This window comes from Bos mutus, chromosome 10, assembly GCF_027580195.1.
Source record: "Bos mutus isolate GX-2022 chromosome 10, NWIPB_WYAK_1.1, whole genome shotgun sequence".
Lineage (NCBI taxonomy): Eukaryota > Metazoa > Chordata > Mammalia > Artiodactyla > Bovidae > Bos > Bos mutus.
This window is the reverse complement of record NC_091626.1, coordinates 50,968,484-50,994,938: the sequence shown is the minus strand read 5'-3', so window position 1 is coordinate 50,994,938 and position 26,455 is coordinate 50,968,484. Positions and strand designations below refer to the sequence as shown.

The 26,455-nt window shown below is 34.8% G+C and overlaps 1 protein-coding gene across 15 annotated transcripts in view; it reads left to right on the top strand.

Moving 5' to 3' along the window:
* Positions 1–26,455, top strand: part of ATOSA (atos homolog A) — an 85,232-nt gene that overhangs the window by 21,845 nt on the left and 36,932 nt on the right. For 7 of the 15 annotated variants that reach the window (XR_011465657.1, XM_070377917.1, XM_070377918.1 and 4 more), the window contains one exon: positions 25,646–25,699. The exons of 5 other annotated variants lie outside the window; for them this stretch is intronic. Coding sequence is in view for 8 of the 10 variants with exons in the window: in XM_070377917.1 (XP_070234018.1) it covers positions 25,646–25,699 (54 nt within the window). In the remaining 2 variants the exon portion in view is untranslated. Of the gene's footprint in view, positions 1–3,872; positions 4,032–13,054; positions 13,146–17,287; positions 17,383–25,645; positions 25,700–26,455 lie in introns of those variants that run through there. 3 more of the 15 variants (XM_070377926.1, XM_070377920.1, XM_070377919.1) reach the window with 3 other exon arrangements.

Sequence of the window (26,455 nt, the reverse complement as noted above, 5' to 3'; positions counted from 1 at the left end):
TTTTCAAAATTATTGTATCTTGTCCCATTTGATCCTTACAACATACCAACATTGCAGTCAAAAGAAGAAGAAAAAAAAAAGAAAATATTTCTGATTTAGAAATGAATAATTTCAGAGAAGTATTTAAGGTAGAGTTTAGTCTAGAACCCAGATCCGTAGTTCCTGGTTCAATGTTCTTTTCTACCTCCTTTACTTTCTCTGAATCAGGTATGTGATCTGTGATTATGAAGTAGTGAAGTTCACAGATTGAACCTTTTATTGTGTCCTTAATGTAACTATAGCCTGGCTCCCTGTTTAGCAGTCAAATCCTGTTTTTCTGTCTTGTAAGTAACATCAATGACAGTTCTGAGGTGTAATGGGGCTGTAGTGGTGGTTATTGAATGAGTAATAAATAGAAAAATGTTAGCTTGAGATTTTTGTATTTCAAGTTTATTCTTATATGATGCCATATTTGTCTTATGGAAATATAATTATGAAAGGAATTGTTAAAAGCACACAGATTTAGGAATACCTGTTTCCTGGCTTTGCCCACTTAGTTTTGCCTACTTGAGCAGGTTATAAAGCAGTTTTCTCATCTGTGAGAATAGTAACTATCAGAGGAGATGGGCATGTAAAGAAATTAGCACTATGCCTGGTCCATGGGCCTACATATATAGTGATGGTGGTGGTGGTTTAGTCGCCAAGTTGTGTCCGACTCTTGTGATATATATAGTAGCTATGTAATTACCTTTGAAGGGTTCTTTTTTCTTCTAGCAATTTATCTTTTTTGTTTAAAAACTATCCAAGCTAGCATGGTTATCTCTTAAAGAGAGAGATCTTAAAAGATATCTTAAAAGATAAGGTATCTTAAAAAGCTTCCTCGATGGCTCAGTGGGTAAAGAATCTGCCTGCAATACAGGAGACACATGAGACGCAGGTTCAATTCCTGGGTCAGGAATATCCCCTGGAGGAGGAAATGGTAACCCACTCTAGTATTCTTGCCTGAAAAATCCCATAGACAGAGGAGACTGGCGGGTTACAGTCCTTGGGGTCACAAAGAGTAGGACATGACTGAGTGACTAAGCACGGCATCTTAAAAGTAGATAGTTCGATTGTTTCTGCTAACAGAGGACTTGGATTATGTGAAACAGTTAATATTTCAAATTTTTCCATTCTGTATTTGGAATATGTAGCTTAAAAAAACTCATGGGAGATTTGCTTCCTACTTATTTCCTTAGATTAGTATAATATAGATAATTTACACTTCTTGAACTGGCCCATTTGGAGAACACAATTATGACCATACTGGGCAAAAAGGGTTTTTTTTCCTGGTTGAGGGTTGAGAATTGAGAACCTGAGACTAGTACTTGGTATAGCATTTTATTGATATATTATTCAGATTTTTAACTTGTTGACTGTTGAGATTATTTATAGCATTGTGTACCACAGTGAACCAGGGGAAAAAGCAACCATTCTTCAGAATTATATAAAGTGCCATTTTGAAATTTATTTATCATTTTGAGAACTGGTAGCAGAGGAAGCATTTTGCTAAATAAATCTCTTGGTTGCATTTTACTTTTTAAGGTGGCATGTCTCTTCCAGTTCATTTTATTCACTTGTAATTACATGCTTCTGATTAAATTTAGTATTTTTAATAAGTTCTCTTTGAATATGTTAATAGTTTTAGATTATAGAAACTGGCTATTAGCCTTTAATTAAAAATTTTAAGAATTTTAACTGAAAGGAAGTATTCTAAAACAGTTTAGAGATCATATATTCTTTTTTTCAAAGATATAGGAAGAAGTTAATTTTGAATTATGCAATTATTTATCCGAAATTTTTTTAAAATCTATTTTCTTTGGTTCTAGTTGTATGACTTGAATAAATGTTTGGAATTGATATTCTTATTTAAACTTGTTCTATTTAACTTTGCATGGTTATGAAATCAAATAAAGTAGTATATGGAATATAAATCAGTCATGGTGCTAGGTAAGCAATAATGTAGATAGTTGTAGTATCTCCCTTCAAAGCACTTACAGTGTGGTGGAGGAGAATGTCCAACCAGTCATTTTGCAAATAATTATTTAACATTTTGTGAGCTAAGTACTAAGAAAAAAGTATAGAGAGACGGAGACCAGGTTCAGAAAGCTGCCCTGGGGAAGAGAAATTTAAGGGAGACTTATCAGTGGAAGGGATTGTGGGAGACCACTCCAAGCAAATGAGGAATAGAATTTGCAAAGGCTCTTAAGTTTTGAAGAACCTTAAGAGTCCTTAGTAACCAAAAAAAGCAGTCTGACTAGCAAAGAGCACCTTTTAGCCTTCACAGTAGTCCTGTGAATTAATTCCATTTTATAGACAAGAAAACTGAAGCTCAGAGTAGTTTACTAATTTGTATAGGGTCTTACTGTTTTTAAATGGCAGATTCATATTTTGAACCCAAGTTGGTCAGCCTGACTCCAACATCCTTGTTCTCTCTACTCTGCCATTCTTTCTCTGAGTCGCTTATCTCAGAGGTTATTGTGCTCCCAAACACATCTCTCTCATTATTTCTCAGAAGGCTTAGCAGCTCTCCTTCTGGCTAATTGTTAAGCCAACGATCGGGTTCTTTCCTTATACTACTTAGGTAATAAGGTTTAACTCTTACAGGTTATATCTCTTACTTGTATTCTGTAGAACTCCAGGGATCCTGAAAGCTTTTTCAAGGGTAGGAATTTTGTAGATTCTGGGACTAATATGAAACTGCAGTGTTGTTTGTAGCCTCTTATTTAAAAATAGCCTCCTGGTGCTCATGGGGTGCTTTAATAGTGCCAACATTTCCATCAGCCTCTCTGCCCTATCCGCAAGACACTCCACATAAACAAAGATCTGAGTAATAAATAGTATGCTTCTGCTGTTGCCTCTGCCTACTCTCTCCTGTATAGAAATCCTAATGCCACCACTAATAATGCATTTTATTGGAAGAATGCAGATTTAAAGGATTCCATTGCTTTAAAAGTTTGAAAAACACTATCCTAGTTTGTGTGAAGTTCATGGGAAATATTTCCTAAATGAGAAATTTTTCTGATTCTTCATATCTGTTTATCTGCTACTACCTGCATTGACTCCCCCAAACATTTTTCCTAGAGGGAAAAAAATTCCTGAAAAATAAATTTAATTCAGACTCAGTGTCATTGTTTTATGTTTTTTGTCATTGTTTGTATGAGAAGAGATATTTTAATGCAGATACCTAGTTAAATCTTTTATTGTCAGAGTTTACTGAGCAATTTTTTCTAAGCAACCTGTTAACCTCAGTTTGTCTTGCCCTCTTAAAAGACACTGCATAAATTTGAGGGAGGACTATTTTTAGGTCTTGCCTTGTTTTAACTAACTAATCTTGGTTTTCTTGGAATTTGTGAAGTTTGTTGTGAAGTAATTCATAGTTCTGGGTAGACAGAGGTTAATGCTTTATCCTGATTGTCCTAAATTTTTGTATTCTTTGTTTACAGAGGGTTTCACATGGTAGAACCTGATTTACTTGAAATGCGAAGTAATAAATTGATTCCCTCCACCACCCCTTTGTCCTCTGTTTTATGTGAAACACCGACTGAAGTGAATGTTTGCCCTATGAATTTCTCTCCATTTTAAAAGTACCCAGAGACGCACATTTTAGGGACGCATGCTAGAATACTTTGTCATTATCGTCACACCAATCTTTCCTTTCACGTTGCCTAAACACAGCTGAGTTGGTAAGAGGAGCAAAGACAACAAGATAGCGCTGCCAAGTAGAAGGGAAGCTGTAGTGGACCCAACGAGCAGGGGCGGCAGAGCACACCCTCCATCCAATCAGCTGTGAGTGCTGTTGCTATGTGCGCTCTTACTCTGCTGCCTTTGTGAAAAACCTTACACAGAGCGAAGCGAAATCAGCACCCACGGCTGAACATTTGTTTTAACCACTGCAGACATCTGGATCCCTCAGTTACTGACTGTATAGCTATTGACAGCCAGAAGGCAACTTCTTTTGTACAAGGATTCCAGTATGGTTTTCAGTGGAAACAAAGGGCTTCACAGAGAAGGTGTGTAATGAAGTGTTTTCAACGGCTTTATTTTTAAACTTCCAATTTTCAGTAGCTGTTTACAGTTGCAGTGTTTGCTTTGCGTGGATTTTTAATAAACAGGTCTAGGAAAATGATCTCATGTTGAAAACCATTGAACTTAGAGAATTTTCTTTACCTTCAAATAGCCTGTTTTCTTTGAACAGCATGGCTTAAAAGATTATTAAAATGTTCATCTGAACAATGAGGAGGGAGAAAAGAAACCAAAATACAATGTGCTTACTTTAATGGGGGAAAATATGACAAAAACGAGAAAATTGGGAAGAGAAAGAGGTTTAGACAGAAGTATTAACTGTACTTGGGTGCGGGAGGTTTTTGTTTTTGTTTTTTTTAAATAGAAGCTCTTAAGGAGAATGTATTTTATAGAAGTTACGTATTTTTAACTGAAATTCATTGTTTCTGAATTTGAAGAGATTATCAGAATTTAGCTTAGTGAGAATTTTGACATAGTTTTGATGTTCAGTCTTTCTGTAAAGGATTTCTGAAGATGCAACCTCAAATTGTATAAGCTCTTAATTGTTTGATCTGTTGGCTAGTTCTTCTCAGTTCAGATAAAGTATAGTAGTATAATCAAAATGCAGACAGTGGTGTGTTCTACTAAATAAATGTCCATATAGAAAATTGAAAATATAAAGGATTTTGCAGACAAACTAGAAATGTATATAAGATACTATTTTTAAAATTAAAGTAAGCCTCAATTAAATGTAATAATTCCTTATCTGACTTAGTTAATACTGCAGATATAGTAAAGTCTTATTAAATTAAACCTCACCAATTCAGTATTTGTAATAATTAAACAAAATATGGGTTACAGTTTACTTTTATGAGATCTGGAAAAACCAGTTTATCCAACTAATTACAGGCAAGTTTTAAAATATCTTAAACAGAAATCTTCACGCAGTTTCAAATACTGTGAAATTATATCTTACATAGTTGATTTAGCTAATGATTCTTTTAAATTAATTAAAGCAGAACAGAATACTAATTAACATATTACCCATTTATAAACAGTTTTCTTTTGTTTATCTACTTTCACCTGTAAGTGGCTCCTTTTTAATTCACTAGACAATTTATGTCTGAGTAAAATTAGTATAATATAAATTCCAAGCTAATATGCGAGCTTTATATTTTATCTCTACAAATGATATATTTTGGAATATGATTGGTTTTGACATTATTCTCTTCAAGAAGTGCTTGTAATTAGGGAGGGTCAGCATTATTTGATAAGCCAAGAGGGCTCTTTTTTCCATGAAAAGAACTCAAAATATATTTCATGCTTTTGTGCACATTACTGACCATTTTTACGGGTACATGTATATTTAGAAAGGTATTTTATGTGAACCTACATATTGCTAAACTTAAAAAAAATCTGGCATTTCTTAGTTTTTTTCAGTTTGTTATATGTAGCCAAAACTTGATAGGCATTATAAAAATTATGGCAAAATAAAAAAAGCTATTATATACTTTGTACTTGCTAGCCTTCATGATATAAAGCACTCATTTGCAGAAGAGAAGCTGGGAGGGGGGGCAGGTGGGCAGGGATGGGAGGCAGAGGGTTGTTAAATGGGCCCAAACTCATCAAATATAGCTCTAATCCCATGGAACTCAGTCTAGTTATTTCCCTTTTTTGAGCTATCACTCTCATCAATTACTCATTTTATTTTTTAATTATACAACCACAGAAACCAAAGTGTTCCTCGTATTGGTTCCCCATCTGCTTGGTTTATTTCTTAAGAGTTAACAGACTTTCCAAGAGAAGGATGATTTCATTCATATGCTGCAAAAAAAAAAAAAGAACATGATGTTGGCAAGAAATTTAGATCTGCTTCTGTGTCACACAAAAGCCTTGCCATTGTGTTGTAGGAGGAATAGTCTTGGCAGAATCCTAGATTTTATTTCTGGGCTCATCACCTAAAGATGGTTCTTATACATCTTATACATGTGAGAGTTCCTGTTCAGTAACAGAATCTCAGGGTAATAACTGATTTTTTAAAATCTGGTCAAGGTGACATTGCTAGCATACTTCAGCTCTTTGAATTTATCTGTTATTTGACGATAGAATTTTAATTGTCTTATTCTGTGTCAGATCTTTCTGACTTTGTTTGTACTTGTAAATAGAAAAATACTTCAGTTCTCAAAAGTAGTGATTTCTTTTTTGTCTTAGCCACTTGATAGGATAGCAAATAGAAATTCTCATATTTATCAGATGCAGTGCTTTCTGTAACAGATTTTATTTCAAATAAAATATTTTTAACTTTTAAATCACCAGGCAATAATATAGAATATGTAAATAGTATTTCATTTATAATTCTTCAAAAAATTTCTCTTATTTAGAATTTCAGGTTAAGAAGGGGTAACAACCCAAGTATTTCTTTTTCTTTTGGTCTTTTGTGAAATCTTTTTTTAAAAAATAATTCCTACAGCAAGTATTATCCCCAAGTGTTTGATTCCTACATGTATGCTCTAAGTATTGTAGCACTATATGCAGTGTTTCTTTGACTCTTCCTTGCAGAAATTCCATTCACTTACTCCTGTTCTGAACCCAGAAAAGATTTGATTATTATAGTCAGCTAGGCAAGTAAGTTTTGTCTTAATAACTCTTGATCAGACATTTTCATATAGCAGCAATGCTATTATGTAAACTGTATTGCTTTTGCAAGAGTATAATCTTTTAAAAAAAATCTTCAGATGCCATTGTATCTAAAATCAGAGACCCAAGTTTTAAAAACACAGTTGTTTGGAGTATTACTTGAATCTGATTATATAATTCTTTGTGATGAGGCTGAGTTATTAAGCTATTACTTGATAAACTGGAAATATTGCCTTGTTTTCTTCACTGGTCTCAGTTTTACTCATTCAAAGACTTCTGAACATCAAAGGATTTGAATTATAAGGTTTATGATAAGCACAGGAACATTAAAATTATAAATTACAGGAGGTAGTCAAGATAGAGTAGAAAAAAGAATTGGGTCCTAAAAGTCATATGTAGCTGTACCTCGCATTTTGCTGTAAGCTTCTTGTTATCCAGAGTATGAAAAGAAAACTCTGCCAGTTATTTGCAATCCCTGTTATTTATGTAACATTTTATTGCTAAATATTAGCCATTCTCTTTTCTTTAAAAATTACTCTACATTTTTAAATTCTGATGAGAATTTTAAGTATACTATAAATATAATTTTTTATATTTTTCTTCTAAGTTTCACATATTCAGATATACTTTTATGCAGAATCTCAATCTTCTAAGATACTTTATGACCCAGAAAGTCTTCGAAACTTGGGGATTTGGGCAGAAGAAAGGGCAGAGCTGGACTTCCTGGTAGTCCAGTGGTTAAGACTCCCAGCTTCCAGTGCCCCCACTTAAGGCCGAGTGAGTTCAATCCCTGATTGCGGAACTAAGATCCCACATGCCTTGCTTGGCATGGCAAGAAAAACAAACAAAAAGAAGAAGAAGATAGGGCAAGGCTGATAGGGAAGTATGTGACTAAACCTCTGAAGAAAGATAATAGTCAATAATGGCAAGGAAACAATGAGTAAATGGGAAAATAAATGAAGTCAAGGAGGCAGAAAAAAATTTATTTGATACAATGTTATTTTTGAGGGGTGTGTGTGTGTGTGTATGTATGCATAAAAGTTCCCACCAGTGCTGGGCTGACTGACTAGAGCTGGTAAATTCACCAGGGATTTGTTTACTGGGAAGTAACTTGTTTCTGACTTTTCTTTTAAATTCCTCAACTAGGTTGTGATAAGGATGACCTTGTATTTACCACTCATTAATGACAAGGGACAAGTCAGCTGTCTGGAAACCAGAAGTTAAATTTTATCACATACATGATGAATGTAACTGTTTTGAAATATAAGAACTTACAGAATAAAAATCTGGTGATATAGGGGCTAAAATGTAAAAACTCAAAATTCCAAGCCAAAATGTTCAGAAAATGGTCTTTTGTCATTTTAATAAGTACACAAAATTTCAGGTTCTTTTTCAACTGATCACATTATTTTCATTGCTTTGGGTAGTGATAATTTTATGTTATTTTGGGAGAGAGGTTCAATCTGGTTCCCGTCCTGGTTTTCATATTTTAATCAAGTGCTAAGATTTTGTGATTCTTACATAAACATATTTAGTCTTTCAATTCGGCTAAAGATAAAGTTTAGCTTATTGAAAATTAGAGAACCAGCAAATGTAAAGAAAAGACAATCTTTTACTGGTTTACTCCATTTTTTTCACTGTCAGTGCATTCAATGGTACTGCCTAAGTGGCTTCTGCATTGGATCCAGAAATTATTTTACATCTAACAAAAAGGGTAGGAGAACCTTTTTAGAAATACATTTCCTGGTTTTACCTGACTGCATTGCATTGGTGTGTTTGTTTACCTTAAATCATTTTTTCTGAAAATATCCACATAGAAAAAGAATAAAAAGATTGCTCTATGTCCTTGTTTTATATTTTGGGTACTGAGCCTTTTGAAAATCTGATGAAAAATATCAACCCTCTTGCTAGAAAAAATGCATCTATGTATACACATAGATAATTTTGTGGAAAATAGCCAAAGGTTCATAAATTCTCTTAAGAAATCTTATTAGACATAATTTGGTTTTAGTCAGAGAATAAAAGCATTAATTTTAGAGAATTGAGGTTTAAAACAGATTGGATAAGAACTTCAGGATATGAATGGAAGCAAAGTATTAAGTAGTGACTGTGCAGTGCTGTTTTGTCACTTTTTGAGGAGAGGGGAAATGTTCTAACATATACGCCATACATTCGTACTCTTGCAGATGGATTTGTTCTGGGGAGGACCCCACATTCCTGTGCTGACTTCTCTATTCTGGATGAGCTTCTGATAGAGAATCTAGTCAAAAGGACCAGGCTGAGAATGTGTAATATCTAGATCTGAGGACCTACATATCATCTCTGAGTTGTAGGTTGAGATTACAGGAAATCTCAAAGACACCTCCTTTGGCCTTAGACTTTCACCAGAATGCTCTTCCAGAAATTGCTCTGTGCGAGAGATGACAGACCCACTGCAGTGGATGGTACCTAGTTCCATCTTTGTTCTAGAGAACTGAGCAGAACTGATCTTAGTGTATGTGCTCAAGTTTTCAACTCTTAATTAAAAACAATTCTGCATCCACTTTTTATTTCTGCTGGAGTTTTAGGATTCACACATACCAACAATCAGTGGAAAACACAAATGTTGAGGGTGCTTAGAAGAAGGAGTCATGCATGTGGTAGAGGGAAGGAGACTGAAAGGACATAGTGTATTTTTGGGGACCAGCCTATGTTATAACCGTATTCCCATGAGGTAAAAATGTAAGAAAGACTAAATTAGGTTAAGCTTGAGGATAATTTTGGAAAGCTATGTGCCAGTTATCTGAGTTTAGTAAAGCTGGAACAAAACAAAACAGCACTAGAATAGTAGATGGTTGCTTTTTTAGCACAGGGTCATCTTTTGAGTGTAGAGCTAAATCTAGAACTTGTGGTTTTGGGAGAAAGGACTTTGTTTCCTTTTGTGGCAGTGTTTTCTCAGCTTTTCGTCCCCTGCTTCTTTCTGCATGTGGTGTGGAGCGATAACACCCGTATGATCAGAAATATTCCCACAAAAGACAGTCGAAAGGACAATATTGTCTACTTTAGTATTTTCAGGCCCTGAAACAGTAGCGAATTAGGCTTAATGATTTACACAGAGAACAGAGAAATTAGAAAATAAGGTCAGTGAAACTAAGAAAGAAATGAATAAAATCTATATAGCTCTGTTTGTGTCCATGTATCTGTGGTGTATGGCAAAAAGCACAATCCTGGTAACCTGAACTTAAGGAGGCAAAACAAATGGACACTAGTAAATTTTGTCAATGACGCTGACAGGTTCTAATTGTTTCGTTTTAAATATTAAGACTTCTGGGAGCTTTCTCTGATATCTAAGATTGAGTTCCCACCTAACCATTCCCATAGCACTGAAATATACTCCTGTTATTTATCAAGCATCACCCTGAATTAGCTTTACCTGAATGTACTCCACAAGACTGTCCTCTGCTTGAAGGCAGAACAGCAGCTGATTCTGCCGTTGCTTTCAGGAGACGAGCTGGGTTTCACTTAAATTTTTTGACACAGAGACTTCATTTTCCACTCTTACCTTTGAGCCAATATTTAAATTGCTTAAAATTTAGTTTTCTTTCTAGAGCTTAAGTTGCCCTCAACTCATCACATAAGCAGTCAATAGGTTGGTATGAAGAATTCTGTTATTCCTTAGAAGACTGTTGAGACCTAGAAATTCCAATAACAGATATGGAAATTAGAACTCAGAAAGTGCTCTCTCTCCTTTTTATTTTTTTAAATTAAATGTTTTTGCCCTGGCCTAGAGATTTGGTGTCTACCTAATGCAATTAAAAAAATTTTTTAAACAGATATTTCCTTGTCCCATTTAAGAAAATCATATAGATAAGGGCATTTAAAAAACTCACAAAAAACTATTTCAGTGCAAAATATCAAATTCAAGATAATTATCTGGACAGGGAAACAACAAGCCTTTATCACTTTAACTGGAAGTAAGCTGAAATAGGGAGAAAACAAAATGTGGAATATTAACCATTCATTATTTTAGCAGTGTTTGCGAGCTTGTTCATGCCAAGTACTATGCTGGGCAACTGTAAGAGAGATGATCCTTCTTCTCATGGACCTTAGTGGGTTAGAGAAGAGAGGTAAATAGTGATTTATTTGTGTGTGTGTGCGGGCTAAAATTTAGGAAGGAAAAGCATAAGATACAACAGGCTTGTCTCCTAAAAACAATAAAGCATCATGGGAGGGTATAATAGGACCAGATGAGCTTGGATAAGACCTAATTAAGAATTGTGTATTTAAGCTGAACTAGAGCTCATCACGTTATTTTTTACCCTATTTTCTTAATTTTTAGAACTTTGATCACGTGGTAAGTTAAATTTTTAACTTCGTAAATGTGTAGGTCATTAGAAAATGTAATTTTAAAAACTCATACACAAGAGTAACAAATTTAATTTTGAATTAATTTAATAGAGAAATTTTTAATATTTAAATTATTTATAATTTGGGGGTACCCTGGGTCTTCTTTGCTGCACGTGGGCTTTTGCTAGTAGTGGCGAGTGGGGGCTACTCTCTAGTTGTGGTGCACAGGCTTCTCATTCTGGTAGATTCTCTCGTTGGGGAGCATGGGGTCTAGCTGCACGGACTCAGTAGTTGCAGCTCCCGGGCTTTAGAGCACAGGCTCAGTAGTTGTGGCACATGGGCTTAGTTGCCCTGCAGCATGTGGGATCTTCCTGGATCAGGGATCAGGGATCAAACCAGTCCCCTGCATTGCAAGGCAGATTCTTAACCACTGAACCACCAGGGAAGCCCTAGAAAATTCTTTATGAAGAAAAACATTTAAATCTTCCAAAGAATGTGAATGGTGAGATTTGACCCTTTAAAATGCAGTTTTTAAAAAGTTGGTTGAAGTGATTTTTGAGTCGCTAACTCTGATTTGGGGGAATCATTGAAAAATTACTGAGGTATCAAGAATGGAAAAGCAGTGAGTGTTAGAGAGTTGGACTGCTCTCCTTAAATAATACACAAAGGATGAATCACCTTTCCACAAAGTTTTTCCATGGTGTGACTTTAAGAATACTGGCATAGTTGGAGAGAAAGATTAAAAAGATTGAGATGGGGCTATGAGATTTGTGAGGAGGGGAGTGCTGGAAACAAGGAATTCTAGTTATTCAATGGAATAAAGAAGGGGTAAGATATCTCAAGGTGGCCCTGTGAGAGAATAAGATCAGATGGGCCAGAACATTGGATGCATACAGGACAGTAATGACTAAAGAGGTTTAAAAAAGTGAGATAGCATCCCTCTTCACCTCATCTCTCATTGGTCCCCTTTATGAATCCAGTGCTCTGACCAAACTGAGAATGCTGAGAGATGAGATATGGGAGGTTGTTAGTAGAAGCAGTCAGACTTTACCAATGAGGACTTGTTGGAGACAGGAGAAAGGGAGGAGGCATAGATCATTCTAAGATTTCAAGTCACAAAAAGCAAAAACAGCTGTAGTTGGAAACAAGTTTTGTACTTTGACCAGAACCCCCATGATTATTTTTAGTTTGTGGTAGGCTATATGTACCAGGATCAGTCTGTGCTTGTGGCCAAAGTGGTACTTACAGTAAATGGGATGGTAGTATTTTATAATTTCAAAAATCAACACATGTAGAATTAAATATTATTTAAATTGGAAGGGGCATCTTGTTTCTCATTCCTTCATTTTACAAGTAAGTTTGTTGAGGGTCACAGAGTTTAATTGACCTTTCCCGAAGTCTTGTAACTAGTTCATGAGAAAGCTGGAATTGGAATCCAGATCTTCTGGCTTCTAGTATAGCATTTTTCATACTTTTTGCAAGTTACTAAAATTTTGTTTTCATTTGTTTTCTGTTTTATCGAGAGATCTATCAATTTCAAGATCTATTATAAGTGTAAAGGTTGGTGTCAGATCTGTTATTTAGCTATCAAAAAATTTAGGTAAAAGATCTAAGTTAAATATGGATTTAAAGCCAGTTGGCAAGTTTATCTTCTAAACATAGGATTTTAGAATAATCTAACAATAAATAATAGTTATGCTCAATTGACGATAGTTGTGAATCTGTTCACTGAACTAAAACCAGTTTAATCTGGTTCTAGAAGTATCCTATACTTGGGTGATTCAAGTTGATGGTAATGACCACAGTTATCCAATAAAACTTTAATTAAAAGCATTATATTAGCATTAAATCCCACTGCTTGATCATTATCTTTATCAAAGGATACTGCCTTGGCAGAGTTACACATTTGAGGGGGAACTAGAGCGATATGAAACTAAAGAAAAAAATAGAAAAACTGTTGTTTTTCATCTTACCGACCTAATATAGCAAGGTGATATCTTTATAATAGCCATTTACAACTAAACTATAACTTCTATTCAAAATAATTGATCTCTCCACACTTGTGCAGAGGTCAGTGAATGAATCCACTTGAACAAACAAATGGTTACAAGGCTGACATTGTCTGCTTGCTTCAACTGGTTGAATCACTGAAGGAATCGGTGGGTATTCTTTCTTGGTGCTATTACATTATCTCATTTTATTTTTGGCAACCTATCATTCTCATTGACTTCTGATCCATTGCAGTCTCCCCCCCACCCCCCACCACCACCTTTTTTAATGGATTGGCAGTTTTCCACTTTTGTGGAACGTTGTGGTCTCTATTTCCCCATCATTGCTCCTTCAAATGATAGATAAGCTTCTCAGGCTGACTGAAGTGGGAGCAGTGGAGAAGGAGAGGGGAGGGACCTCTGTAGAATCATAGTTGGGTTCTTGGTTATTACTCACACAGGGCCTGAAGTCAAATCATTTTCAGGATAGTGGTGGTGGTTCCTGAAGTTTGGTCCTCAGACCTGTGCTAGTCTAATGTAAGTTTTTTTTCATTTGTCCATGACAAAGATGGCAGCCATTCTCAAGAGAGACTCCTTTTCTGTGATCATGACTGTCAGTTTTTTGTTATTAAGTGTCTTTTCTTTTATGAAATCATGTTTTTTCTTTGTAATTTTGTTTTAATTTTAGAAGTGAAATGCAGTGTTTAAAAATCTCTAGGAGTTTTAGAAAGCTTATTTTAGCAAACTTTGGAGAGATTATTTTAATTTTTTATATTTTATTGTTTCAGATAATCTTTAATTAAGTTTATACATTATTGAAAAAAGTAAATATAAAATTGTGTGTATTGCTGTTTAACTTAATGAATTTTTTATGCCTTTTTATAAACAATATAATTATTTTAATGGCCATAGGATATTCCATCATGTTGACATAACATCACTCAAACCTTTTTCCATAGTAATTTTTGAAAATACTTTTAACTTTACTATTATAGTAGATAAAACATGGCTTTTCACTGTGATTTTAATTGGTATTTCTTTGATTAAATATCCTCTCTAGAGAGATTAAACATTCTGGTCTGTGTTTACTTATGTGAATTCTTCTTTTCAAATTTGAAAATAGCAAGTTTAATTAAAATAGCATATGGAATAATTTAATATATGTAGGAACACTTTGTCAACCATATAGTATAGAAATATGTTCCCTTCTACTTTTTCTTTAAGAAATACTTTGATTTTATACATTTTAATCTGCCAGTATTTTCCTTTATATATATTTTTCTCTTTTCAAGCTAAGAAATGTCTCATTTCACTAAATAAATACATATTGAATATTTTCCCCATTAAAACTTAGATGTGGAAAAAAAAAAAAAACTTAGATGTGATTCTTTTTACCTGTGAGGTCTGTATTTTCATGTATGATCTAAAGTGCTGTTTCTCAAAGTGTGTCACCTGCATCAGAGGCATAAAGCTTTCTTATTAAACATGCAGACTCCTGAGTCAGAATCTCTGGGAGTAGGACCTAGGAATATACATTTTCTGCAAACTCCTAAGATAATACTTGTTTTAGAGTCCTGTTTCTGCTGTAAGAAATTTTTGCAACTTTATGGCTTAAAACAATGCATTTAACCAATTTCTAAATCTGTAAGATGACTCAGAGACCTCATCTGGGCCAACTCTATTTCAGTTGTTAAAAACAAGTGAAAAAGAGTTGCTGAAACAAAAAAACAAGAAAATTGGTAGTAAGGCCTATATTTGATCAGTAGCATATTGGCTAGGGACCTAAATATTGAAATGGGACTAAGATATATCAAGTCTAAAAATTTTCTATGTATTTTTGGAAGATTATATAACCTTTTCTAGATTTTTTTTTTATATTTCTTTAGTCTTTCACCTGAGAGAATTTGTGAAAATAATTGAGGTAAACTATAAGAAAGTATTCCTGACTCAGAAAAATTATAATGTAAATAAAATGTGATATATTGACTTTCATGCAATTATTAATAAGATGATGAATTCTAAAAATAAAAGGCCCACGATACTAAAATCTGTATAAATTTTACATTGAGGTGGACTTTTAGATGCAGATGAGGAAAATTACTTTAATAATTGAGTTTGGCTTGGTTTTATCATGTTGTACCTTATATCCTCAGTATTTATTTGTCTTCTAACTGGAAGTTTGTACCTTTTGACTGCTTTCATCCATTTTCCCCTTCACCCACCCCTTGCCTCTGATAACCACAATGATCTCTTTTTCTGTGAGTGAGTTAGTTTTTCTGTTTTTGAAGTACAGTTGACATCCAACATTATGTTAGTTCCTGTTGCACAGTGATTTGGTATTTCTATACCTTTCAAAATAATCACCATAATAAGTCTAGTTATGATATGTCACCCTTTCAAAGATATTGCATAGTTACCAGCTGTCTTGCTTACACTGTTCATTTTATACCCATGACCTCTTTCTTTTCTTCCCCCATCCGCTTCCACTTAGGCAACCACCTGTTTGTTCTCCTTATCTATGATTCTGTTTTGTTGTGTTTGTTTATTCGTTCATTTGTTTTTTAGATTCCATATGTGAGTGAAATTATACAGTATTTGTCTTTCTCTGTCTCATTTATTTCACTTAGCGTAATACCCTTCTAGGTCCATCCATGTTGTTGCAGTGACAGAATTTCATTCTTTTTTGTGGGTGAGTAATATTGCATTGTATAAATAAGTCATATCTTGTTTATCCATTCATGTTTTGCTGGGCATTTGGATCGCTTCCATGTTTTGGCTATTGTAATAATGCTGCAGTGAACATAGGGATGCATGTATCTTTTCCAATTGGTGTTTTTGTTTTCTTTCAATAAATACCCAGGAGTTGAATTGGTGGATGATATTTTTAATCTTTTGAGGAATTTCCATACTGTTTTCCATAGTGGCTGTACCAATTTACTTTCCTACCAGCAGTGCATGAGGGTCCCCTTTTCTCCACATCCTTGCCAACACTTGTTTTATTTGTTGTCTTTTTGACAGTAGCCATTCTGATAGGTGTGCCAAATAAGACTTTTTGCCAACTTCAAGATAATATCTGAGAGAGAAAAAGAGATATTCAAGAGTTCATAAAAAGTTGAAAGCCTCTTCCTTATATAATGGAGCTGAGATTTTAATCCATTTATTTAGTTTTTCCTCCAGGACTCCCCACAACTAGTTAAAGAAATTTTTTTGGACCAGCTGACATAATTTTTTAATTTCAATGTAGAAAAATGAACTCCATATTTATTTTCATATTTCTTAGACTTCATGCAACTGTAAAACCAAAATAATTTTGAAAAAGCTAAATTCAGGCCGTCATCAAAAAGTCTACAAAAATAAATGCTGGAGAGAATATGGAGAAAAGGGAACTCTCCTACACTGCAGGTGAGAAAGTAAATTAGTATAACCACTATGGAGAACAGTATGGAGGTTCCTTAAAAAATTAAGACAGAGCTACTGTATGATCTAGCAATCCCACTCCTGGGCATATATCTGGAGAAAACCATAATCTGAAAAGATACATGTACCCTGATGTTAATTGCAGCACTTTTTATGATAGCCAAGACATGGAAGCAACCTAAATGTCCATCAACAGAGGAATGGATAAAGAAAGAAGATGTGGTACATACACAGTGGAATACCACTTAGTCATAAAAAATGAAGTGATGCCATTTTCAACAACATAGAGATTATCATACCAAGTGAAGGAAGTCAAACAGGAGAAAGACAAATATATGATATCACTCATATATGGAATCCAGTTTTAAAAAGATACAAATGAATGTACTTACAAAACAGAAGCAGACTTAACAGATAGCAAAAACAACTTATGGTTACTAGAGGGGAAGCATAGGGGAAAGGGATAAATCAGGAGCTGGGGATGAACACATGCACACTGCTGTATATAAGATAGATAACCAACAAGAGCCTACTGTATAGCACAGGGAACTCTACCCAATATTCTGTGATAACCTAAAGAGAAAAGAATCTAAAGAATGAGTATATGTATATGTATAACTGAATCACTTTGCTGTACACTTAAAACTAACACAACATTGTAAATCAACTATACTCCAATAAAATTAAAATATTTTTTAAAAAATAATAAATGTGGATAAAATTACAGAACCACTAAACTTTGTCATTGTGATGTATTAAAAAGCTATTGGTCAAAATGTGACTATCATGCTTGGTGTTATGGGCCAAGTCCTTTTGAGTTGAACATGCCTACGATACTATGGCTTGATATTTGCTTGTCCCATTTGACTCACTGTCAACTTTTGTTGGTACCCCAGGTCACTGTTTTGTGGACTATATTAAGTCCACCTCTCTTCTTACCAGCCAAGAGCTATTCAAGTCATGCTGTTTAAACACCAGCAAAACTGTCAATGTAAGTCATAATTGTACATATGAATATAACATTGAAATAAGAAAGCAGTCCTTGATTATCATTGTCCACAATGTTCCAGACTAGGTTTATGCTTTTTTTTTTTTTTTTTTTTTGAGATTTTCATTGAAAATAAATCATGTGTTAAATTTGGAGAGAGAGTTGTCAGATCCCCAGAATGTCCACAGACTCCAGTCTGAGAACCAGTTCTACCCAGTTACATCTTATACATTGATACATGCAAATTCACAGCTACAACTGAAAAACATAATTCCAGTGTAAAGCAGGTCCCTTGCTTTTCTAATGTCACCTCTGCTTTCCCTATATCCTACCTTGCCTAATATCCTCATTTTCTCCCTTTACTTAGCCTCAAGTTTTCAACTAGAGCAGTGATTTTCAGTCCCTGTTGCACATTAGAATTACATAGGGAGCTTTTATGCGAATATAATATCTAGTCTTGGATGTGTTCAAGTTTTGTTTCTGTTTTTATTTTGTTTGTTTGTTTTGTCTTATACTTTGTTTTTAAAGTTTTCCAGTTTGTTCAATGTGTGCCTGGGATTCAAAACCACAAGATTCTAAAACTATTGAAAATTTCTATCAAGATATTTTGGCTTATTAAGGAACAGTAAGGCTGTGTATTATATAATACTGCTTACTGTATGCCAGGCACTGTGTTGTTCAACACATATCATTACCTCATAAAATCAGTGATGTTATGAAATTGGTATTAGCTCCATTTTTCAGAAAGGTTAAGTTTAGAGAGACAAATTAGGTTCCTTTGGGCTGCATTATTAGCAGCAGAATAGGGATTCAGATTGTCTGTTAATCATTATCTTAACCACAACACTATAAATATTCAGTCTTATTTCACCCTTTTATTACAATATAGATTTACTTTAACCAATCCCTGTTAAATGCACACTTTGATGAAGGCATTTTTACTTTGAGTAGTTTACATATTTTGACTAAAAATGTGTAAGCATAAAGTATGAATGCAGTTCATATGAACACCTGCAGCTATAGTTCTCTTTTTTCCCTATTCCATTAAGAAGTTTGTTGGATAAATGATTTCATTTTCTAAGATTGGATTTCTTTTCAAAAGAGGCTGAAAAGCATTAACTTAGTTAGCTCACTTTGTTTTCAAGTCTATTAAGAAATATTGCATTTGAATCACATTCTGATTAAACTTATAATTTTAGGGTTACCATATTTGGTTGATCTTAACACATTTTCTATATTTTACATCTTTGAAGTCCGAAATAAATTTGTTTCTTTCACTTTGATGGCCCACTGTAGTTAAAATTGGTGGATTTTTCTGTTAATGAATGATGAAATAGTTGTATGTCTTAAAATTAATGACATCTTGGATTTGATGAATTAACAACAGTGGTTATATATGAATGACTATTCCATATATACTCTGCCTATTTTGGGAGGTAAAACAGTGTGATATATTCTCGGTATTGCGAAGATTAAATAAGATAAAATAATCATCATGGTATCTGGCACATAGTAAGAGCTTAGGAAATGTCAGCTGTTGTTATGACATTGTAAATATTAGTGTTATAACTGCATCATGGCTCCACAGTTACAGACCAGAGAAAGGTGACCAGCAGCCTTCAGTTTATAAGTGAAAGAAATTAACTGTTCTTTCAGTTATTTCCTGTAGACAGGTTCTTTTATAAACAAATCTGACTGGCACTAAATTGATATTTCCAAGACTGCTGTATATATAGAATGCTGAAAACCACCATTATACAATATACTGTACTGTACTGCTCATTATGGACTCTTATTCTGGCATATTCCCAAAATACAGAATTGAATATAGATATTCACTAGTCTAGTCCAGGGGAATTTTGTCCAAGAAATGCAGCACCAGAGATTACAGGTATGAGAAACAAGATTGTTGTCAGTAGACTTTGAGTATGTCAGTTTTTATAAGAGCTGTGCTTCCCTCAGTCACACAACAGTTTTTTTTTACCTGTAATACAAGTTAAATAGCAAATAATTGTTGCAGGAGTAATATTTCTCTCTTCTTTCAGTAACTCACACTTACTTTTCAGGCCCTGAACACTTTTAAGTATATCCATACCCATCAGACATTAAAGTGCTTAATATAAAACATGTTGTTGTTTAGTCACTCAGTAGTGTCCGACTCTTTGCGACCCCATGGACTGTAGCACACCAGGCTTCCCTGTCCTTCACCATCTCCCGGAGCTTCCTCAAACACATGTCCCGTGAGTCGGTGATGCCACTCAATCATCTTGTCCTCTGTCGTCCCCTTCTCCTGCCTTCAGTCTTTCCCAGCATCAGGGTCTTTTCTAATGTGTCAGCTCTTCGCATCAGATGGCCAGAGTATTGGAGCTTCAGCTTCAGCATCAGTCCTTCTATATAAAACATAAATTATATTAAGTTTGTACAGAATGTCCTTTTTTTTTGGTCCTGGGAGGTAAAAACTCACCTGAGCTTTGATCATTTTCTTTCTTGCTTGTGACGTTGCTTTCAATTATTTTTTTTCTATAATTTATGTTTCCTAAAGGAAACTTCTTAAGTATAATTTTGGGATAAGTGAATAGATTATTTTCATTATTGATTTTTATTTTTTAAATCTGCAGAAAGCAAAAAGAGAATATTTTCCTGGAATTGCATAAAAGGGAAATGTTTTTTTAATTAAAAACTTTCTTTAGAAAGGACTTTTAGATTCTCAGCAAAACTATGAGCACAAAGTGCCATATCTACACTGTTACCCACACATGCACAACTTCTTCAACTATGGATACCCCATGACATGGTGGTTCATTTGTTAGTCAGTGAATCTACATTGATACATCATCATCAAAAGTCTATACGTTATTTTAGGGTTCACTCTTGCTGAATATATATATTTGCTGAATTTTATAGTTTTATTATATTTTTTCTTTACTCCTTTCTCTTGAGCTCGCCTTCTGCACCCTACTCTCCTTTATCTGATACTCTGCCCTGTGACTCTATCCACTTAACCTCCCTTTCCCTTAGTTCTTTTGTCCTTTACTCAGGGAGACTGCTGGGTTGTGTCTGCTTCTCCTCTCTCTTGGAAACTCTCTCCTTTCTTCAGCCTGGAAACTTTCTCCAGGCATTAAAGCTGAGCAGTTGTAGGACTCACCTGTTTATTTTTCTCTCAGAGATCACTGTCTTGCACTGTCTGTTGTCCAATGTCTGGAAACAGTTGTTTGTATTTTGTCGTGGTTTAGGCGTGTAGGTAAATCAAGTCCCTGTTACTCCATTTCGACTGGAAATAGCCTAATGACTACCAAAACCAAACCAGTCATGTTACCCATCCTACCAGCCTTGTGGAAGAATTCATAAAATGGGTGAATATAGAAATCAGTCATTTCTCTCCAGTATGTTCCTTGGTGGGAAGATAAGGTGAAGTCTTGCTCTCCTCCTATGTACAGAGACCCAACCCAAGTAAAGGGGAAAAGTACCTTTCTCCCCTAACACTTACCATTATCAGTATTTACATAAAGAAATTGAGTGACATGTCTCAACTTGCCCAGGACTGTCCTAATTACATCCTGCTGTCTTCTTTGTGAAAACAGTTAAATCAGATTCTGCAGTGCATGTTTTACTTTTGCAGTTGTGAGAGTTATTAAAGGTTAATTTGTTTTCAGATCTTTACATGAATTTTTTTACTTCGGCCATCAGTTATGTTGTATATAACCTCATTTCAATGAGGTTTGCTTTTGAAGGTTAAATAATTACTGAAATTTAATTCGATAATTCCTACCCTAGCAAGGGGCTTCCCTTGTGGCTCAGCTGGTAAAGAATCTGCCAACAAGGCAGGAGACCTGGGTTCCATCCCTGGGTTGGGAAGATCCCCTGGAGAAGGGAAAAGCTACCCACTCTGGTATTCTGGCTTGGAGAATTCCATATATAATCCATGGGGTTGCAAAGAGTTGGACACGACTGAGCGACTTTCACTTTCACTTCACCATAGCAAGGTATGCCAAAGAATCTTTTTCTTTCTCAGAAATTTCTGAGAGAATTATTATTTTAACTTGCCTGCAGTTACTCAGTATTTGAATTTACCTCTGTTTGATATAACATCAGTATTTACCTCCCAGTTAGGCCATGTTTTAGAACCATCATAGTTCTATAGAAGAATATAAAAGTTTAATATTTTAGGTTTAAGATGAATTATACTTTTGGCATCTTATGTGTCCCTTAGAAAAATTATCTTTTGAGATCATTTGTCTAAAGCCAACAGGAAAATCATTATAAGCAATATGATTGTCAAACAAATCATCCCTACTCTTACTGTCAAATAATAAATAGTTCTACTCTTATTCAGTTTATTTTTCCTTTTATATTTCCCCCTTCTTATTTTCCTATTTGTTCTTTCCTCTTTGTCTATTCTCTATTCCTGTCCCTTTCCTCCCCTTTTTTTCCTCTTTATTTTGATCACAATTCTTAGTTACTTATCCTTCTGTTCTTTTCTGATTATTTTCTATAAGAATTCCCTTATCTCCACAGGAATTACTGTGGCTGAATTTGTAAGGAGCCAGAAGGGGAATGTGGATGGCACTCGTATATAGAGGTTTTGTGTAGTTGAGAATTCAGATTGTAAAAGAAATGATGTTTGTTGCAACAGACAATTATAGTCCTCTGGGAAGAGAGTCGCCTTGCAGAATTGTGTGAAGTACAAGCTTTACCTTCCTTGGCTTCTGATGAACTCTTTTTACTCTTCTGTGCCTAGAAAATATCTATTTGTTAACAACTGGGTAAAAATTCAATAATAAGTAGTTGCATAATTAGATTGAGATTTCTTTTTTTTTTTTAATGAACTCAGCAATTGCTTTACTACTATAAAGAGTAGTTTCTTTTGTGTTATACCTTTAGAGCACTTGTAGTTAGAAATTATTTTGATGAAAGATGTGTAAATACTAATAATAAATGCTTTATTTCTTTGTTATGCAAACTTTTAATCTATAATATAATCATCTGAGCAGTTTAAATGACATATGCTTTTTTTAAGTTTTACTGTAGCCTATGATAGTGTTTTGGAAACTACACAGCATTGTATTTTTTTATTACTGTAGTTCATTTAATAGTTATGGTAAACAAATTCAGATTTGTAGGTAGTTGCTATTTTATATAATGTGATATTTGCAAAGGTGGGAAAAGAGATAGTACTTATTATTTGACTGTAAATAACTTAGGGAACAGAGGAACTTAGAATGGGCTGAGTTCTGAGTAAATAGTCTTGTCATACCTCACATCAAAGGAGCACCTTGTATACTTCCAGAATTCTCTTATGTTCTTTAGTTTTAGAACTAGAACTATTTGACTTTTAACTTTTAGATCCTTGTATCAAGAAGTTCATAGTGCTTTAAAAAATACTATTAATCTTAAAATATCTTAAGAATGATGGAATGAATATCTTAAATTGATTTTGTTCACAATAATTAAAATTTTGTGTGTATGTTATACACACACGTATATATGAAAATTGCACAACACCAGTTGTGAGCCTGATAGAATGTCTACAAACATGAACAGCTTTAGAAAAATTTAAGAAACATTTTAGAGCATTGAAAATAATTGAAAGTCCAAATTGTCACTTAACAAATCACTAAGTCTGCTTTTCTTTAGTGCGTTTCCATTGGTTAGTTCTACTGATTGTTAACAATTGAGAATTAGTGATTAGAGAATTAACCAAGGCTTTTTCCTTTGGTTTCTGTGAGGTTCTGTGTGAGATATGTGTAAGATCAGACCCTCAAAATTACTTGCTGTCAGCATTTTAGAGAATACACTATCAAATGGCAGAAATGGCTGTCAAGTTGGAATTTAGGAAATAAATTCTCTTGAGATACTGATGATTGGGTCCCAGGAACATACTTGAAATAATCATTTTGGTTGGGTATGTGAGTGTGTTTTAACAACTCTTTGCTGAAATGTCAGTGTCAATAAGTTAAATTCTGTCTTTTAAAAAGCATAGTCAAATAAAAGTTAAAAGAGCTTCTTGTGCATTGCCTGATGTTTTGACACCTTCAGTCTGCCGTTTGTTACAGAGCTAATAATCTGAGCTCATTTGTCCTATAAAACCTGAATTCTTCAGTTTAATCTACTTTAATCAAACTTGGGCATACTTCAGTGTGTAGTCTTTGATCTACACCTGAGATCTTATTAAATATGCTTAATCGTTTTTCATTATGCTTATATATTCATTGAGCATCTTCTTTTTTTTTTTTTTTTTTTTAAAATTTTATTTTATTTTTAAACTTTACATAATTGTATTAGTTTTGCCAAATATCAAAATGAATCCGCCACAGGTATACATGTGTTCCCCATCCTGAACCCTCCTCCCTCCTCCCTCTCCAGACCATCCCTCTGGGTCGTCCCAGTGCACCAGCCCCAAGCATCCAGTATCGCGCATCGAACCTGGACTGGCAACTCGTTTCTTACATGATATTCTACATGTTTCAATGTCACTCTCCCAAATCTTCCCACCCTCTCCCTCTCCCACAGAGTCCATAAGACTGTTCTATACATCAGTGTCTCTTTTGCTGTCCCGTACACCAGGTTATTGTTACCATCTTTCTAAATTCCATATATATGCGTTAGTATACTGTATTTATGTTTTTCCTTCTGGCTTACTTCACTCTGTATAATAGGCTCCAGTTTCATCCACCTCATTAGAACTGATTCAAATGTATTCTGTTTAATGGCTGAGTAATACTCCATTGTGTATATGTACCACAGCTTTCTTATCCATTCATCTGCTGATGGACATCTAGGTTGCTTCCATGTCCTGGCTATTATAAACAGTGCTGCGATGAACATTGGGGTACACGTGTCTCTTTCCCTTCTGGTTTTCCTCAGTGTGTATGCCCAGCAGTGGGATTGCTGGATCATAAGGCAGTTCTATTTCCAGTTTTTTAAGGAATCTCCACACTGTTCTCCATAGTGGCTGTACTAGTTTGCATCTTCTATATACCAGGCACTGTCCTGAAAGTGAAATTCGCTCAGTCGTGTCTGACCCTTTGTGATCCCATGGACTATACAGTCCATGGAATTCTCTAGGCCAGAATACTGGAATGGGTAGCTTTTCCCTTACTCCAGGGATCTTCTGAACCCAGGGATCGAACTGAGGTCTAGCACATTGCAGGTGGATTCTTTACCAGCTGAGCCACAAGGGAAGCCCAAGAATACTGGAGTGGGTAGCCTACCCCTTCTCCAGGGGATCTTCCTGACCCAGGAATCAAACCAGGGTCTCCTGCATTGCAGATGGATTCTTTACCAACTGAGCTATCAGGGAAGCCCACTGTTCTAGACACTGGTAATAGAATGATGGCTGTGTTAGACCTGGTTCCTGCATGCCTGGATTTTATGATCTAATTAGAGACAAACAGCCATTAGAGCAGTAGGAACACCTGAAGCTTATGAGAGAATTTCCCTTTGCGTCTACTTCCCATCTGAGTTGAAATTTCACTGCAATCAGGCACTAGAAAAAAATTGGCAGATTTTCAACTTCTCCATTGGAAAATACACAGTTTGTAACAGTGTACTCCTTAGTTAAGGCTTTTAACCCCTGCTTATCTTCTGGCTTTGGTTTTCCAACTCATTTACAACTCTTCTTTTGCAGCTTTCCAAATACCAGGTTTAGTTTGGGTAGCCATTGCATATAGGAATCCTTATAATAGATATTGAGGACACAATCCTCATGTCTCAGTGCATGAGCAAAGAAACAAAGAAAATTCTGTTAGGATTGCAGCAGAGTAACCATGTAAACAGGGAAGTTCAGTGAGGACTCAAAGGGAAACAGATTGGGAATTAGACATCAAGATGTTTTACAATAAGGACTAGAATCAATGTTCAGAGGCTGGATAACCAGTACAGAATGAACAGTAAGAATGACCTTGATACTAACAAATACATGAGGCTGACTCTCTGTTCATTATTCTTTCCTGAGCTAGAATTGGATTTGGACTAACTGGGGAGTAGAGTTTAGGTAGGCATACTAGATAAAACTTGGAAATAAGTCCTCAAATTTTTAATGTTTTATATGCATAGGAGATCTTAGTTTAAGGCGTTAGTTTACCATTATATTGCTCTATGTGTCTGAACTGTCACTTCTATGAAGTCTAATTTCTTCATCTGTAGATTAATTAAAATTCACAATGTTCCTTTGAGTTTTTAAACTGAATTATATACAAAAGCCAAGACTCTCCCCTCTCCACTCCTGCCCTACTTTTTAACTTATCCCCTGTTGTCTTGCCCACAGAAGCTGCTCATTTTTCTTTGATGATAAAGGGACCAAGCTTGGTTGTAATTAACTGTAAGTGGTTTTGAATGCACAAAACAGAACATTGAAACATTGAAAATTCTTTTAATACCAGGAATCCTTTAAGATATGTCTGTCTGAGGGGCTTTTTAGAATCTGTGCCCTGAGTAGGTAGGGTAACTTCTACTCTAAAAATGAGTCATTTTTTGTGTGAAGTGAAAAATAAGAATGCACTTTCATAATTGAGAATTATTAGAAACTATTGGTAGTATAAAGTGAGCTCTTAGAGATGGTTCTCAACTGATAATGTTTGTGACCTTGGCAAATGATTTTACAAATTTAGTTTTATCATCTGTAAAGTGAGAGAAAGACCCACGTCATCGCATTTATTTTTATCTTAAGTTTAAGAAGCCATATGGTGCACTCTGTGTACCAGGCAATATTCAGAATATTTTACAAATAGCAATGCAGGTCTTTTAACTACCCTCTGAAGGTCAATAGTGTTATTATTGCCATCTAATAGATTTTTTAAAAGCTAAGACAAAGAGAGGTACAAGAGGTATAACCTGTGCAAAACCAACCAGCAAGTAGCAGAACTGTTTGCCTGATCTAAGAGTTCATGTTCTTAACTATTACTTTGTGCTACACATACACATGACTTTGTTTTTCTGATAGAACCTCAGAATGTTAATTGCCTTAATCATAATCTTGAATTTTGGTGGTTGCTGTATAATGTATATGTACAGCAGAAATATTTGGTTGAATTTAAGCAAACTATACACAAGTCTAGAAAGTTGTTTTTAAAAGTCA